We start from the raw sequence: 19454 nt of genomic DNA, 5'->3' as shown, positions 1-19454 counted from the left end.
TCACTTTTAAGCCGGCCTTATGATCTTATCGACTGACAGGTATGGTATCTAAACAATCACTCTTGCCAACTTTTACATCTTGATGGCCGGAGGTCATGGAAGCAGTCTCTCTATCTCTGAGTGGATCCTGTTGTTGTTGTTGTGTACTTTTAAACCGACCGACCAACTAATTCTTCTGCGATGGGGATGGTCTAAATGTCCTGAATTTTGCTAAATCATTTTTACATAGCAACAAAGTGAAATCAAATATAATTTCGAGCAAAGTAATTAAAAAAACAAACTAGATAATCAACGGTTATATCTATTGCATATAATATCTATACTACTATATAAAACATTTACCTCTTTTTTTATCAAAAAAGAACTTGAACTACCTAATTTACCCCTCTTTTTTATCTTACTTTGAATATCATAACCTAATATTCCTATAATACCATTAAATCTCAACTAATCATTTTCTTTCTCTTTCCTCAAATCTCAACCAATCATTTTCTTTCTCTCCTCCATAAATCATTTATTTCTCTAATTCATTCAAAATCTTTTATCTTAAAACCCGTATATCGATAAATTATAAAAATTATATGGGTGTTCTTAAAATTTCGTGCTCTTTTATTAAAGATGTCATTCGATATACTTTCGACGAATTTTTAAATTCGAGGTCGGCGCCCGTACGGTTAAGGCATTTAGCTATCACACTCTATGACCTATCACCCTCTATGATCGATCATCCCCACTATTTCACCGACGCACCGCGCGGGTATTTGCCTAGTCTAAATAAATACTGACCTACAAGATAACATTAACTACTCCGTATTAAACATAAAAGTAAAGATCACAAACTGATTAAAGCAACTACCATAAATAGTATAAAAGTAATAACATAACAAAAAATAATAGTAATAATAAAAAATAATAAGAAGAAGAAAGAAAATACCCACACTTACCTTGATGAGTAACGGGTCTGTGTTTTAGGAATTAAATCGACGAGAGGCGACAGCAGAGTTGAGCGAACAAGGAGATGGTTATTTTGTTAATATGTTTTACCTTTTCTTTTCCGAACCCTTTATTATCAATTGAGTTGGGGCGGTTAGGTTACTGAGGATATTTCACTTTAAAGAAATTTAGTTTTACATAAATTTTTTATTAAAGATTATCTATCTTGTCTTCGTCTATTTAAAGGATTTTATTTTAAATAATTTATTAATAAAAGGAATCTTAAGTGTTATACTTTGTAAATTGTATTAGAATAATCACAGGTTTATCATTATTATTATTATCTGAGATATATTGATGAAATTGTGTACCGTAGACATTCCACACAAGGGACATGCTATAATAATTTTTCAATTATATAATTTTTTTTAACCTAGTTGTACTCATAATGTGATATTAATATGAAAAATAATTAAGAATTAATAAATAAACATAATTGTGATCTTTTACTTGACATTCAATTATATGTTTATTTTCAATCACTTGTAATCTGATAATTAGATAACAATTAGGATTGTTTTCATACTATTTGATAATAATTATGACTCTATATCTGAGTGACACTTGTAACTTTAAATATTAATATGCAAAACTAATAGATAAAAAGGTAAAAATTATGTACCTTCTTGATTGAACAAATACAATGAATCTTAAATGGAGTTCATATTAATTAGATTAAAAATTTAAATATAAGTAAAAAACATTTTTTAAAAGAATATACCTCTAAGACATTGAACACATATATTGTGTTTCATCTTTTAATTAATTTTTTGTAGACAATATTTTATATTTTGAAATATTTTTTAAATAATTAAATGATGAAAATTTTAAAAAAAATCATCTCAAGTTGATGGCTGAAAATAATTATAAATTAAATATTCAGGGTTAACATGTGTAAATTATTGATGGAAAACAAAAAAGTATAAATTAATGAGATTTTTTCTATAAATTAATATAAATATTAATATAATAATATATTTGGATAATGATTATTTTTATTTATAATTTATAGTTAATCTAAATGATGACATAAGCGATAACCAATTTGATAAAATTAAGAGATCTGATTGGTTAATAAGTCATTAGTTCAACTGTCTTATAGTATATATTAAGATTAAGATCTTTTAAAAAAAGGGTTAAGTATCTCAGAGTGTAAGTAACTTTTACATTTTTCTTATTGTATAAATGTAACTTTTATTTTTTTGAACAGCAATGGTGCTTGGACTCAAAGGCATTGCCTCTTCATCAACCGGTAGAGATCGACCACATCACCAACATAGTCAATTCGAGGGCATGACTAGCGGTGGAAGTCCCACTACCATTCTAGAGGAAACCAGCTAAATGCTAGAGAAAACCCCCATGCCTCGCCTCATTGGCAAGGACTTCCCAATATGCATTTCAAAGGTTTTGAACCGGTGACCAACATCTTGCTGAAAGACATAAAGGGCATTAAATGTCTAGTTTAATTGGTTCATTGTATGTAAACCAATCAAAAACTTCTACGTGACAACTCATATGATGTGTCACGTATACACTTTTACATTAATAGTTCAATTTAGCAAGTTAGTTATATATAATAAACCAAATGAAAGTTAAATTTACATAATAAAAAAAATGTAAAAGTTACTTAAACCCGAAATACTAACTCTTTAGAAAATTGTGTTGCAATTTACCCTTTTTATTTTATGAAAAATGACACTACATTTAATGGTAAACTAGTATTTTTACCCGGGCATTGCCCCGACAGATAACGCTACATAAAACATATTAAGGAAAGAAAATAAACTTTCGTGGCTGAAGTTGAAAAAGTTAAAGTTATATGGTAAAAAGTTAAAAATATGAAACTCTGTTGACAAAAGTTTAAAATCCAACAGTGGTGAAAAATAAGGAAAATGAAACTTTCGTGTCGAAAGTTAAGAAATAAAATGATAAAAAGCAACGAAAAGAAAAGTTTCGTGCCAAAAGTTATAAAATCGAAAGTTATGTGGCGAAAACTCAAGATTATATGGTAAAAAGTAAAAAAAACGAAACTTTGGTGGCTGAACTTGAAAAACCTAAAGCTATGTGCTAAAAAGTTAAGAAAATGAAACTTTGTTGACAAAAGTTAGAAATCTAAAAGTTATGTGGTAAAAAGTAAAGAAGATAAAACTTTTGTGTCAAAATTTAGAATTAAAAAGGTATAAAAAGTAACGAAAACAAAACTTTCATGCAAAAAGCGAAAAAAATAAAAGTATAAAAATTAAATAAAAGAAGTTTGTCGTGCGAAAAGTAAAAGAAATGAAAGTGATGTGGCAAAAAGTAAAAGGGTGAAAACTTTACTAAATTTATGTGATAAAAAGTACATAAAAAGTTTCGGTGACAAAAGTTAGAAAAAATAAACAAATAGAACTTTCGTGTCAAAAGTTAAAGAAATTGAACTATGTGATAAAAAGTATGAATGAGAACCTTTGTTGACAAAAACTGAAAAATTATTTGGTGAAAAGTAAGGAAAATGAAACTTACGTGTCGAAAGTTTAGAAAAGGAGAAGCAAAAAAAGCACGAAAGTTTTGTGGTAGAATGTTAAGAGAATAAAACTTTCGTGGCAAAAGTTAGAAATATTAAAGTTTAAAATGTGAGCATCTTTTGTAACTTCCTTTAAACACCTTAATAGAACATAGGCGATCGTTAGCTGATGAGGACCATTATTGCAAAGTATTTGACGACATGGACTATTTAATGATAAGGACTATTATTGTAAACTACTTAACGATAGGGACTATTACTGCTTCAGAACTTTAAGGCTTCTTTAACCATAAGGACTATGAGTGTAAAGTATTTAACGATAGGGACTAATATTGTTGAAAAGTTGTGTAGCACGAAAATCAAGTAGCGCCATATATATATATATATATATATATATAATTTGAGGCTAGTTGGAATTATATATATAATACTAAAAGTCAACTTTGGTTTGTGATGGGAAGTTAATGTAGCTAAAAGTACTTCTCCTTTAACATAACATACAAGCCTCTAAAGCATCCAACATGATTAACTGACTTAACGACCGTCATTTGGAAACAAATATCAAAACAAGATTCTACATTTCATATAGTAAACCTATGATAACAATTATGCAAATTCTACAAACATAATAACAACTCACAAAGTCTTTCTTTTTACGTTTTTTCTTATTTGGAAAGATTAGTCACAATATTCAACATTTAATTCATTAAGTAAAAGCCTTAAAAAAAAATTGAAAAAGAAAAACTATTCGTGACTTTCTAAATCAGTGAATCCACTGCTAAATGTCTAACAAACCAAAACCTTATTTAAATTAACAAATCAACATTACTTTTTTTATTTTGTGTCAAACATGTCTTTACCATTCTCTCAATCCACCTACATTTTCCTTTTTTTAACTTTGTGTTGCATTCTCATCCATTTCCACTATCCATGCATGTCATCAACATGGATGGTTAACCAAGACGGCAGGGGTTGCATATAGTTGGCATGAATAAACTGGTTGGGCCACTTACACGTTATGATCCCAGAAGGTCTAAAGTCTAAACAAGAAGCCATCGAAGGACATTGTCATATCGTTAATGTTCGTGCTTATGAACAGACAGTGAATTCATAGTGTAATATCATTAATTGCGGGCTTATGAACAGTAATCTGTTCATAAGCACCATTAAGTTTATACTTTGCAATTATAAAACAAATTGGAGCTTTGGTGTTGGCTTTTGCTTTTTTATTGGCCGCTCAGGGGTTTGATTTTTGGAGCTTCTCTTTTTCTTTTTATAACATTTGAACATATTGTAATATAATCAATGCTCGTGTTTATGAACAATACACCATTAATATTATACTTTGCAATTATAAAACAAATTGGAGAGATTGGTGTTGGCCATTGCCTTTTTATTGGCCGCTCAAGGGTTTGATTCTTGGCAGCTTCTCTTTTTAAGTGTTTCTTGATCGGTGAGTGTAAAGATCTGGCGTAACGTAGACGGATTCGATTACTTTGAAAGATGACAATGATGTGAGTGTGAAAATTAAGAGTGCCAGTAATCGGAAAATCGATGATGATGATGATGGCTCCATTGTTCAAGAAAATCTTCAATACCGTTCAAAAAAAAAAAAAGAGGCGGTGTATTTTGGGGTTGTTTTTGGTGGGTGTTGTTACACATTTAGAAAAGGATTTTTCATCCCTATTGTTAACTTTGAGTGTCTTTCACTCCCGCGATACGACTTCTATTAAATTCATTCATTCTTGTCGTTAACTCCCCTCATGTGCAAATTACATGATGGACATTTAAGTCTTCTCATTCCACTTCTTCTTCATCTTTGTTCTTTTTTCAAGCCGTTAATAAAATGCCTAACACCCACCGTTTGGGCCGGTCAACTTCCGAGACTATTAAATTTGGAACGAGTCAAATTTTGATAAAGTAACTTTAATGGAGAAAAAAAAAAAGTAGACGCTATTATGCAATAGAAGTTAGAAGATAATTCAAAAACTTCCTAACCCCTCTCTCTCTCTCTCCCTCTACAGTTTCTCTCTTATCCTTTTTCTCTCCAAAATGGAAGACAAAACTTTCTTCCTCTTTTCCTATCCTCAAATCTAGTCCAAGAACAAGATTAAGGCAAATAAACAACGAATCAATTGTGTAATGATAATAACAACTTTCAAAGTGCCCAAGAATTCTTACATTTCAAATCCAAGAAAAAGTGTTCATCTTCCTTTTTGTTTCAAAATCCGAATTTTAAGTTCAAGGTAACGATCTGTAAGTAAGTTCACTTCCTTCATAGTTAGATTATGTGTTGGGTGGCTAGAATTCCATGCAACTTTGTCGAATTCTGAGTTTTTTGTTAAAACTAGTTAACTCAAGTTTTCGAAAGAGTGGTTTTTGATTTAAGAAGTGAGTTTGTGAAATGAGTTGAATTTTACACTTGTCTATACTTGTAGCGAGTGTGGTAAAGTTTGAAGCTTAGACATTGAATGCAGATAGGCCGTTTGCGAGAAAAATGAGCATTTTGGTCGATCAGACTGTTGATGGTCTATGTTAGGGGCACAACCTTTGCAGAGGCCGTCGGCATCAGTGTAACCCCCGTGACATGAACTCAGCGCCTTCTTATGATGTATTAATCATTTAAAGTGAAAACTTGGAGAAATATTGATGTTTGACGACTTATATTTAATATGGATCTTAATTTATGACGATCTTATAGATAAATAGAGTTAATTATTGAAATGGTACCTAACGTTTGCGTCATATTACCGGTTTCATATTTTTCCTTTCGAAATTACGCTGATCATACCCAACGTATGCAAATCTCCACTCGGACCATACTTGAAGCTAACGCCGTCACATGGCCGTTAACCTCCACCCCCCACCCCCACGTGACTTGCACGTGAGGGGTAAAGATGTAATATCGTGTTTCTTAAATGGTACCTAGGTATTTAAATGGTGGGGGGGGGGGGGGGGGGGTTAAGGAAGAATAAAAAAAGTGATGAGGAGTGAGTAAACACTCCGCCCACTATTGATATTTATAATATTTCTTCTAATAATGTTTAATAACTTGTGTTTTATTGACATTTTACTTAAATTTTACAAAAATTATATTACTTCTTCAATGAAAGTTGTTTTTTTCATATTAAGTTTTATTAAATTATTTGAAAGAAATTTGTGTTAATTCGTGCAACGCACGGGACAAAAACCTAGTTATATATATATATACACACAAATGCTTAGGCACGTCCAATGAACGAATAGTTGATGTGTAAAATCGAGTTTAAAAATTTAAAAACAAGAAATACCCTAGAACCGACTACCACACACTTTCGGGCAGTGGACCCGTTCATATGCAGTATAGTTTAAAGGTAAGTCCTGGTCGAATCCACATAGACTAATTAAGAGTAAGCGAGTTTTAAGTAGTTTTAGAAAGAGTTTTGGATTTTAAAGACTCCCGTCATATTGGTTTTGAAAACAGTTAGTTAATGTGAAAAAGTTAGTAATTCTGTAGAATTAATTGAAAAGAGATTTTGTGAAACAATAATATTAAAAGGCACACCCACTTGGAATAGCTCACATGTCAAATTATCACAATGTCACTTTTTATTGTTGAACTACTTAATATGTAATTAAGATGAATTCTCGTTATACTCAAATCTTTAATTGTCAAAAGTATAGTTATCGCTCTCGCGAATAATTTATACCCTAGCAATCAAGCATTAAGTCCTAAGTTGGTTTTACGATTTAATTTAAAAAAGCTCTCTCGAACTGCTTATTAATCGTCTAATTAGATCTCTCTATCATAAACGACTAACACATTCATCCAAATTCGATTGTTTTAATCCCTATCACTAGTTTCTCTCGAACTCGAATGACTTTGAATTAATTAAAGACCGATTAATTCTTTCATAAACCAGTTAGCAAACCTATAGATTTCTCTCGAACTTCTATAATTAATTACTAATTAATCTATATAAGAAATCAAAACAATATATAAACTTGGACAAACATAGATCTTCGACTAAACGTAAAAACCGTGTTCAACAATTATAAGTAACAAAGTGACAACTTTATGACATGCTCACATTATTCAAATGGGTGTAAAGAAAATTAGCTATTCATGGCAAGATAAATTAAACTAACAATCATCAAATAAATATAATCCATAATAATAATGTATAGTGATTAAGTCTTGCAACTAAGCAACTAAATAGTTGTTAAAGAGTTTAACGAATCGAACGAGAAATTGGAGTGCACAGATGTTAGAAGTCGAACAAAACTTTGCGGCTGCTTGATGACCTCCAATTCTTACGTACCAACTCAAAATTTAATAACCCTCTTTATTCGACTAATAGATTGATTGTATCCCCTACTAGCCGACCACAAACTCTCGTAAATCCCTTTTTGCGGCTCCCTCTCCGAAGACAACCAAAAACCCACGTACACCTTTTTCTAAAACTTACGAATTAATTCTCCCTAAATTATATAATATATATAGTTATTGATGTTGTTTGCTGCGCACGCCGACCTTACAAACCGACTTCACCTTCAAAAGGCTTCGGCCCACTTCCTTCTCCCTTTTAATTCTGTTGGGCCGATACTTCTTCTTTTCTCTTGTGGGCTGCTGCACCTCACAACTATACTAGGCCCAAAGCCTTGACTTGTTCTTTTCGGCTGGAAACACATACGAGACCACCACCACATCTTATTCTCAATTTCATAAATGTGGTTGATTTTGTTCGACAGCTTCACACACTTGCACATTAATTTTGACTTTGTTTGACTTCCTCTTGTAGTATGATCCTCCATCTAGCCGAGTCCGTATAAAAGTGATGGACTTTTATTCTTCAAGTTCATGGTTCAAGTAATAGATATTTCATCCTTACTCCTTATTGACAAATAATCTTCATTTAGTCTATTTTCGCCATTTTTTATCTTATACACCTATAACCCAATAAAATCACATATTAAGTATAAAAGTCTATAAAGTGATAACAATTCAAGTAAAAAAATAAATAAAAGAAACAATATCGCGTAAAATAAATATATATATATATATAAAATAGGCGATATTAGTAGTCTTAAAATATATTAATCAAAACTAAAAAATTAGAATTTAAGTATATTAAATCTCTATGACCAATATCACAATTTAATCAATACAAATATGATTTCAGTTTACCTTTTTTTTTCCAACTTTAGTAAAAAAATTTACAATTTGTTAAATCTAAACTTACTACAAACAGTATATTAAAAAAAGCCCTAGTAGTCGACTGTTTTTTTGTTTGATAGGACGTAGGTTTTTTTTTTTTATGTTTGAGAAGTATAAGTAAATATTTATAAATTGGGTTAAAGTGTAAATTAGTGATGGAAATCAAAAAGTGTAAATTTTAAATTGGGTTAAAGTGTAAATTGGTAATGTAAAACCAAAAAATGTAAATTAATTATTTTAGATTGGGGTTAAAGTGTAAATTGATGATGAAAAACCAAAAAGTGTAAATTAATTTAGATTAATATTAAAAAAATTAGAGGATTAATAAGAATGGAGGATTAGACTTTAGGAAGGGGATTAGGGGTGTCAAATGTACTTCAACCCCCTCTTTTAATTATATTATAGATAGAGATTTAAAAATGAAATAAATTAACAATAGTATACTTCGTATTTTTTAATGATTAAACATTATATTAATACTTAATATTCATAAGGTAACTCAAATTAGGAGTTTAAAAGGACACATGTTGTTTAAAAAACGAGCCAAATGTTGATTAGAAAACACTTCAATCATGTTTAAGTATATCGGTAGATAGATTTATTTATTATTAATAGTTACAAAATTTCCAAACAAATCTTCTATACTATTCTGGATCGGCAAGAGGAGTACGAACATCGACTTGTAATTTAACATGACGATCCATGCATTAGCATTCGACAATCTATAACCTTTCAACAAATTAGTTGTATATTTCTTTAAGATATTAAAATATCACGTCTGACAACCCTTCCGGCCCCTTAAGAACATCCGATAAAATGGCAAGTACCGCTTAGACATGGGACAAGGTGGCCGACAGGCCGAGGTCATTTTCTATTTTTTTTTTATATATACTCCAATTTATATATGTTATTAACTAAGCTCATTAAAAATCTTAACAATTATCCAAAAATTATACTGTGGTACTTAACCAAAAAAAGTCCATTTACATATCTTATTACGCCTCTTAAAAAAAAGTAAACTTGCGCTGTTGTTGTCTGCTAATTAAAGCCTGCGAATCTGCGATCAATTGTATTATTATAGACAATGAAAAGTTGATAACCAATTTGCTATGAAAAATGCTAAGAGAACTACACAAATCATCTGATAGCTATTATCAATTTGTTCTAAAAGAACGAATGTTATTTCAATAAATAGATTAGTCATTATTTTCTTAATTTTTTTAACAATAACTTTTGCTAAGTTTATATATAACACTTGTCGTATTTTTATATCTTAATTTATATAATTATAATTGTTGCATCTATATTGCTTTAAAATTTAAAAAGTACGCTTATTTTACTCTAAGACCCTCAATTTACAAAGAGGTTAAGCTAAAAGAAGAGCAGGAAAGGCTCGACGAAGGGAGGGAGATGCGGCGGGGGAAGGAAAAGGCTTTCGGAGATCGAGATTTTCTTTCTTTTTCAGCCCGTTAATCTTTTATCAACTCACAACATATAAAGGAGAAGTTTTTAGGTAAGAGATTGTCCTCACAGCCTACTTGCTTTGAGAGAAATAATTAGTGCTTTTATAGAGAATAGTTTCAAGTATCATGGTTAAAAACACTCGCACAGACAACTGAACTCGTAGAAACGAAACCGACAAGGTGGTTTCAATACGATCACAAATAAATTGACTTTGGTTTGCCTAGTTTGAGGGATGGGTATTGTTTTGACCAATTTTTACATGTACTTCATCATAGGGGCTTTTTGTGTGCGTGCGTACATATTGGTTTATTACCAGCATAAATTCCTCCAAAGATTGAAGGCAGCCAAATTGGTCAGCAACTCGGTTATGTCCAGTTTTGGGTTCAAAAAAAAAAGGTTGTGTCCAGTTTCCCGCAAAGACTTGGAATGCGACTCATTCAGAAGTAAATTCAGGCACCCTTAAGGTGCAAAACCCAGATTAAAGATAAAATCTACATTCCATACCAAAGAGCTACTCACACCCAAAAAGCATGAGAAACAGTCATCATTCATTCATTCTAGATAATTAGTGAGTACATTAAACCTACCACTAACAGAATAATTTAGCAGACAACAGAATTGCAAGCAGATAAAAGTGCTTTCTTGAAAGTTTTCGCACAGGATAACCACACTTAACACAACAAAATGGTCAACCTCCTCGCATATGAGCACCTAATTCCCCAAACTGGTCATCAGCTTCCAGAGATTCCTCCAACAGGCGAACTGCATCAAGCTTCTGTTTTAGGACGTCAATTGCATTAAGCACCAACTGAGATGCCTTGACAGCACCAGTGGATTCGACAGTGAAGATAAAACTATCTTCTTTAGCATAGATTTCCACAAGACCTGGTTTCCCCATGGCTTCCACTTTCTTCAGCACTTCATCATCATATGTGTATGCCTCAGGATCCACCACTACGACCTGATCATAAGAAACATCAAATGAAACAAATGATCACAAATTTAATCTCCTTATAAATCTCATGTCGGATTCATATGAATTTTGTAACGCTGGTAATGCAAAGACACTATAATACTTGGTTGGTTGGCATTCTTATAGCTTAGACACGAACACGCACTTACTCTCTGAAATATTGACGCGCACAACTCACACAGTCTACTGACAAGTCTATCTATGCACTACCAATTATATCCATGAACGTACTGTTTCTAATATCTAGTCAGTCACAAAACATTAGAAATGTGTTCAAATGTTCAATTCTAGTCACCTTTGAAAGAAAAAAAGGACTATCTTAATCATTATATCTCAAAATTGAGTACAATACCCCTGAGTTATTTCACAAAACAATAATACATATCAAGTTAAACTTTTTAACTTTTGCAACAAGAAAGCCTAATAAAGTTGGGGGCATTGGGGTCAGAAATATTTCATCCTAAAGTGACCAAGGTGAAACAGGTTTGCATAGTTAGTGACCGGACAATCATAACCAAGATGGAATATTGAAAAAACCAGATTGCAAATGTATGATATTGTCGGTTGTCCCTAACTCCCTATATACATATATTACAAGGTAAAGATGAACCAACCTGCCCGGTTTGGGGATTTATGCCAAAGACTTTGGTAGGGCTACTATCCACGATACTGGTCTTCTCCTCAAGTGATAGAGTTTCCATCATTTCTTCATTAATGTGGATCTCAGGCTCATACATGAAAGTGACAGTTGCAGCAGGTGACCATTTGGCATGATCTTTTCCAATTCCCTTACGAGCAATTGCTCTTAGCCTCAGTTCTTGCCCTTTGCGCAGCTTTACAATTGTGATGCCCCTAAACACAGCAAACCATCATTAACTTGCTGACATCTTTATTGATAGCAAATATATTGGACAGAAAAAGCTTAATTCCTTTCAAGATGACCACAAATACCTAGAACTAGCTGGAGTTCCATATATGAACACAGATTGTAATGTGCAAAGAATATGTGCTTGCTAAACGTCCGTATATGAATCAAGTTAAACCAAAAAATTGAATGCAGAAAGAAACACTATTACATCTTTGGGCACTACAATCCAAGAATGCTAAACATTGGCCAGTAATGGGGAACACTAAAAATACTAAAGGAATCAAAAAAAATTCTAGCACTTAAATTACTAGCATAGTGTAAAAACAGGTAAGAAACATACAATGCTTGTACAAGGGTCCGGTCATAGCCAACGAGTCTAATGCATGTAGTTTTACTTGTGACATAGAGACATGGTCTAAACTCTAAACCAATAAATTTAGAGCCACAGAAGGTAACCAAAAACCTTAAAAAGTATTGACCCAGGCTAAGAAACCAGCGTAAAGAGCATAGAGATTGTTTGTTTACATAATCATTTAGGAATAATAGTTTCTCGCTAATCTTAAATGAGTGAGCTCAGTAAATCCTGCTAAACCGACAAAACGTTGCTACCTTGTGATACAAGCTTTTTGTCATAGACTGCTAGACTTGTGATGATAGCCAAATGTTTTAACAATGAATCTTTAGAAGGATTAACCAATTCATGCTTTTGAAATAGACATAAATGATTATGTCTCTAAGTCACTAACCAACCAATAGAAGTAACCTTGGTCCTTCACTGCAATCATGGATATTCCATTTATTTGAATATCTCACATTAATTAAAAAAAACCTTGTCCTTGGTTTGATGTGAGCAAATATTTTCAATCTTAAGCTAACAAAAAAGACCCCCAGTCACTTACATATCCTTTCATCTCTCCCTAGTCCTATATATTAAAGGAGCTAGCACCAAAGACAATTGAAAGACCAAAAAAAAACTGGATAGCAATAAAATTATTCCTAAAGGTATCAGAAGCCAAAAGCAAGAGAACATTTGGGACTGCGTTTGCAGAACAGATTTTTTGTTTGGGAATCACATGGCTGAAATGTCTCACAGTATGCTTGGGATTACGATTTGGTGGAGATTATCTTAATAAAAAATAGTGATTGGCAAAACATCTAGAAAAGTGACTACCTTTTCCCATTTTGATTAAGAAAAAACACAGTTTACAAAGATCCGTCCACATTAGCTTTTTAAAAGAATGTTCTGCGAACCCAAAGTCCAAACACCACCTCATACTACTTCAAAACCGTGTTACCTTAGCAGACGGCCAAATTTTCAAAATTGTTGCGAAAACAATACTTTCTGATTTATTCACACTTTTACAAACACCATAGCCAAATAATCAAACCTCCAAAATGTATCCTTTTAGTCTACAAACATCCAAGTTTTCATCCTGAAAAATGCTAACTCTCAGTCACTTCTTCAGTATTCAAAATGTCACTGGCTACCATACACCAGAGGGTATGGATTATCTGTGGTCATAGTGTCATACAAGTTCTTCGTTTTTCCTGGCTTAAGAATTTAACCGCTTAACTTTACTGACTATTTAAGTATTAACCTCAAGTTAGGGGGTATCTGAATTAGCTTAATTTGTATACATATTGGCAGTTTGAGAGCTGAGTATATTAATTTATTACAAGTTAAGTCAATAAGCCGAAACAACCATATAAATTACATGTAAGCTTTCTGAAAGATTCAATAAGTCAGTTCAAGCTACTACCAAACATGTCCCCCAAAATCTCCTATAAGCCGTAAAAATAACATTTGCAAAATGCAAACTTAAAAGTTTTAACATCAAATAATATAATCGAGACACTTTAATATCAGCATAATCATAGTTTCAAAGTATAACAATTTCACAAATCTAAGCATTCAATATCATAATTACAAAAACCCAATGTAAACGTAGCATATATATGTAGACTACAAGCATATAACTTGCATGCTAAAAAAATTCCTACCTTTATGCCATTCCTTCAATAACATCACAAACAACAATATTAGCTACTACACTCTAGGGCGTATGGATAAGTTACTTTCTGGGCTTATCAGCTCATAGCGAATTCAAAAGACGAGTAAGTTCTTTTTTTCTTTTTCCCTCAATAAGATCAAGTTATTAAGCTCATAATTAGTTTCTCATTAATTTAATAACCCGATAAGCCCAGAAGAACACTGTCTTAAACTCAACTAACCAAATTTTCATATTCTAACAACTTCATAAACTAAACATCAACACCACAAATTACTAAACACCGCGTCGCCACATAAACAAAAACATTAATATACAAATATGTATAGTTGGAATCAAATGTAAAGGATGTAATTCGTGAGAAGGCAAATTCAACCATCAAAAAGAAATTTTTCGTTTTTCCTAGTTGTTTATCTTTGTTTGGAAATTCCGTTTCCAAAAGAAAAAAGGTTTAGTATGCCCCTTTTTATCATTCACGTTTTTCCCCAAAACCACACACGCATCACATTTACCCAACAATAGGATGCGCAATGTAAAAAACATGTTTTTCAACTTGAATACCGACTTTTATGATTCACAAACATTATTTAGGGGGTGTTTAGTTTGAGTTTAACTTATTTTCGATAAGCTCCATTTGTGTGGCTTCTTTATAAACTTTTATTTCGCAGTTACAAATCACGATAAGCTCATAACTTCACAAAAACAAAGCTCATCAATTGCAAATAAACCAAAATAACCTAAAGCCAAACACATCGTTAACAACGCACAACTCCGATTTAACTTTAACACATTTTTAGGCCCTTTTTCATTATTTTCACAAACATACATACACATATATACAGAAATACAAATATAGATACAGATATAATTATACAGAAAAAATAAAAAGAGAGAGAAAGAGATACACAAACCTCGAATCTTCGGCGTTTTCGAAAGCCGAGCCACCGGACTCCGAAAAATCGACAGGGACAACAGTATGATCAGAGCTATACAAATCCTTACTAGTAACATCAAGAGTCTGATCATTAATACATTTTGCTCTCAAATGAAACTCAACTGAACAAAACTCACACTGCCCGTCTCCGTCACACGCGTCGCAGTCACGTGAGAACCGCATGCTCATTGCTCTCTCACTTGTCAATGGGATTAAACCTAAACGATGCGCGATAAACTCGTCGTTAAGGACGGAGGAGTTGACTTCGATTTCGACTAAATCGATTGCGATTGTTGGGACTTCGGAAATCATCACGCGCCGGAGCGCGTTTGCCATTGAGGCGTCGGTGTTTCGTAGCTCGAATTTCGCGTAGTCGTCTTTGAGTTCGCGGATTTTGATTTTGGGGAAACGTTGGTATGATTGGAGTCCGGTTTCCATTGTTTTGGTGAGTGTGTGTGTGTGTGTTTTTTAGGGTTTGGTGGAAACCCTGTTTTTGTTTGTGTAAAACCCTCTCTTTTGGAAGACAGTGAGAGATTGGGGATTTTTATGTGACGTAGCGGCTGAGGTAAAAAATTTAATATTTCTTTTTTATTATAAATGGAAAAAAAAATTTACTCGTACTTATTTTTTAATCTTATAATATCCCACATTATGTAAATCTCACTTTAAAAAAAAAAAAATTGGTTATTACCTATATAGCATTGCTTAGAAAACAGAATAAGACTAATATGTTGTTATGTTTCATTTATTTATTTAGTTTTATCTATTTACTTTATATGGACCATTGCGGTTTTCTTTCTATTTTTGAGGGGTGACTTTGTAAACTTGGTTATAATTGGTTTCGGTTAAATATCGATTTCGGTTCCTGGTCTTAGCAACCAGAGAATCATATTCTTATATCTCTTAGTTTCTTCTAACCCTATCAAGGGTACCAGAGCCGTTCCGATCTTCAATCGGAGCCTCTTGTCAACATGACAACCACACGTAACCAAGATCTAGACAACACCGTCAAGAACCATGATAAGGCAATTACTGAGATTCAAGCAGCCTTGGCAGCCCTAATGAAGCAGCAAGAAGAATCAGTTTTGCAACAACAGGAGATTTTGAAAGCGGTACAGGAGAAATCGAGTTCATCTAGTGGCAGCGGTACTGGTTCTGGGTCAGTCTTTTCCAGTGATGCAGAGTCGCGGGGTAACCGACCTATGCGGATTGGGAAGGTTGAGTTTCCAAAGTTCTCGGGTGATGATGTTGATGCGTGGGTTTATCGATGCGAGCATTTTTTCACTATTGATGAGACACCATAAGCAATAAAGCTCAGGTATGCCTTTATTCATCTGGAAGGGGATGTCTACAGTTGCCCCGCGTGTCTGCATAAATGCCCTATGCCATTGAATGGCATAGGGCATTTATGCAGACACGCGGGGCAACTGTAGGCATAGGGCATTTATGCAGACACGCGGGGCAACTGTAGCTGAGATTTCATGGAATGACTATGTTCGATCCATCAAAACCCGTTTCTCCAATGCCATGTTTGAGGACCCATTGGAAGAATTGGCTTCGCCTAATCAAACAGCTTCACTTCATGAACTCAACACCATTTTTGACTCGTTGCTGAACAAGGTAACCCTAACTGACTCACAAGCTATTAGCTTTTATTTGAAAGCCCTCAAACCAGAAATTCGGGGTCCAGTTAAGATGTTTAAACCTAGTACCCTACATGAAGCATATGGGCTGGCAAAGATTTAGGATCTTAACAATGAGAATTTGGCGAATAAATTCAAAACAGGAAAGGAAGATACAAGAGGGTCTCGGGTCAATAACAACTCAAAAATTACGCCCCCTACCAATGCAACTAAACTGCCACTTCTACCCACCCCTAACTGAACCACTGCCTCTGTCTCTAAACCAGCTAGCAACACATGTCGCCTTACTAGTAAAGAGTTGGAACAGAAACGTGCAAAAGGGGAGTGTTTCCGGTGCACAGAAAAGTTTGTACCCGACCATAAGTGTGCACGCCCCCGTAATTAGTTATACATTATTGAAGCCGAGGAAGATGATAGGGATGGGGTAGAGGAATTTTTAAAGGTAGAGGAGGAAGAGCAGCAACCACAGATTTCGATACTTGCCTTGACAGGCATTCCGTCATATTCAACAATGCGAGTACTCGGGTCTATAGGTAATAGCAACTACATATACTTATTGACTCTGGATCGACCCACAATTTCCTAAAAGATAAGTTAGCCAAGAAGTTACTATGTAATGTCAGGGAAGTTTCACCACTTAATGTGGGTGTGGCTAATGGAGAACGCCTCATTAGCAATCAAATATGTTACGACTTCAGGTGGAGTATGCAGGGAAACTGGTTCACAACTCAGGTACTTTTATTATCTCTGGAGAGTTACGATATGATATTAGGGGTGCAATGGCTTTTGCCCTTAAATGATATTCTATGGAATTTCCAAAATATGACCATGAAATTTGATGTTGAAGGTAGATCATACGAACTAAAGGGCCTAGAAAATAACTTACTTTCAACTTGTTCAATTGAAAAAATGGGGGAGTTGTTAAACAAACATGCCAAGGGTGGAGAGTTGCAATTATTTGGTTTACAGTTGACGAATGAAGAGCCCAGAAAAATTTATCAATCAAGAGTAGTTGATGTCCCAGATCAACCGCATGACTTTCTATCCTGGAAGTCTTTAGTGTCGAAATATATGGGAGTTTTCCAGGTGCCGACTGGGCTTCCCCCAGCACGGGCTTTTGACCATAAAATAGTATTGAAAGAAGGAACAGAATCTATTAGCCAACGGCCCTATAGGTACCCGACTATTCAAAAAGACATAATAGAGAAAACCAACCGAGAGTTGTTAGAATCGGGGGTAATTCAAAACAGTCAGAGTTCATTTGCAGCTCCAGTTGTGTTAGTGAAGAAAAAAGATGGTCAATGGCGAAAGTGTATGGATTATCGTCGTCTCAATGAAGCAACGGTAAAAGACAAGTTTCTCATTCCTCTAATTGAAGAACTGTTGGATGAATTAGGTGGTGCGTCTTTTTTCTCTAAACTGGATTTAAGGTTCGGGTATCACCAGGTTCGGATGGCACCCGAGGATGTTCATAAAACAACATTTCGCACTCACGAGGGTCACTATGAATTTCTTGTTATGCCATTTGGGCTTACTAATGCACCAGCAACGTTTCAGGCTCTGATGAATCATGTTTTTATACCTATGCTTAGAAAAGGGGTGCTGGTATTTTTTGATGATATCTTTGTATATAGCCGAAACAGGGAAGACCATATGATTCACTTGGAGCGGGTTCTGTCGATAATGCAAGAAAACAAGCTATTTGCTAATGAGTCAAAATGTGTTTTTGGGGGTCGAGCAGTGGAATATTTAGGACATATTATATCAAAAGAAGGTGTTAAGACATATCTAACAAAGATTGAAGCAGTGCAACAATGGCCGGCTCCAAAAACGATTAAACAACTTCGTGGTTTTTTGGGCTTAGCGGGTACTACCGTAGGTTTATTAGGTCCTTTGGGATAATTGCTAAACCACTCACGGATCTGTTAAAAAAGGATGCGTTTCAGTGGAATCACGAGGCCCAGGAAGAATTTGAACAGCTTAAAGGGGCGCTTTCATCGGCCCCAGTCCTTGCGCTACCAGATTATTCTAAACAGTTTGTGGTTGAGACAGATGCATCGGCAGGGGGAGTAGGAGCTGTTTTGATGCAAGATTGTCACCCGATAGCATTCTTGAGTTGAGCTTTATCACCAAGACAAAACGCCCTATCAGTGTACGAAAAATAATTGCTAGCAATCATGATGGCTGTTAAGCAGTGGCACTACTACCTCATCATAGGTTCTTTTGTTATTCGTACCGATCAAAGAAGTTTCAAACACCTCCTTACTCAAAAGGTGACTACTCCCTTGCAACATAAGTGGCTCGCAAAACTCATGGGGTATGATTATTGTATAGAGTACAAGAAAGGTAAAGAGAATGTAGCGGCGGACGCCTTGTCCCGGGTACAAGGGGTGGATTTGTGGGTCTTTTACAGCCGTTACTAATCCCGGGCACAATCTTTACAGACATATCGATGGATTTCTTTGGCGGGTTACCAAAGGTTAAGGGTAAAGACACCATTTTTGTGGTGGTGGATCGACTCACAAAATATGGACACTTTATGATACTGGGTCATCCTTATTCTGCTAAAGATGTAGCTCAGGTCTTTCTAGATAATGTGTACCCATGGGTGTCCCAACTCTATCATTTCAGATCGCGACCCACTGTTCTTGAGCTCTTTTTGGACTGAGTTTTTACAGCTTCAAGGTGTGGATGCTAAGTTGTCTACGGCTTACCACCCACAAACATATGGCCAAACTGAGGTGGTGAATAGGTGTTTGGAGGGGTACCTCAGGTGCATGGTGATGGAAATGCCACACACGTGGGTTAAGTGGGTATCACTAGCAAAATGGTGGTATAATACCACGTTCCATTCATCATTGGGGCGAACT

General features: G+C 34.3%; 1 protein-coding gene across 1 annotated transcript; it reads right to left on the bottom strand.

Annotated features, from left to right (window-relative positions):
* Window positions 1-10635: 10635 nt before the first annotated feature.
* LOC122599669 (DNA-directed RNA polymerases II, IV and V subunit 3-like) lies at window positions 10636-15467 on the bottom strand. Its single transcript, XM_043772212.1, has 3 exons — window positions 14919-15467; window positions 11745-11982; window positions 10636-11118 (listed from the first exon to the last, which is right to left on the bottom strand). Exons 1-3 carry the CDS (start codon window positions 15377-15379, stop codon window positions 10846-10848), a joined length of 972 nt encoding a protein of 323 aa, XP_043628147.1. The 5' UTR covers window positions 15380-15467; the 3' UTR covers window positions 10636-10845.
* Window positions 15468-19454: the final 3987 nt, after the last annotated feature.

Source organism: Erigeron canadensis, chromosome 5 (assembly GCF_010389155.1).
Source record: "Erigeron canadensis isolate Cc75 chromosome 5, C_canadensis_v1, whole genome shotgun sequence".
NCBI lineage: Eukaryota > Viridiplantae > Streptophyta > Magnoliopsida > Asterales > Asteraceae > Erigeron > Erigeron canadensis.
The sequence above is the reverse complement of the archived record's forward strand: the minus strand, read 5'-3'. Positions and strand labels throughout refer to the sequence as shown.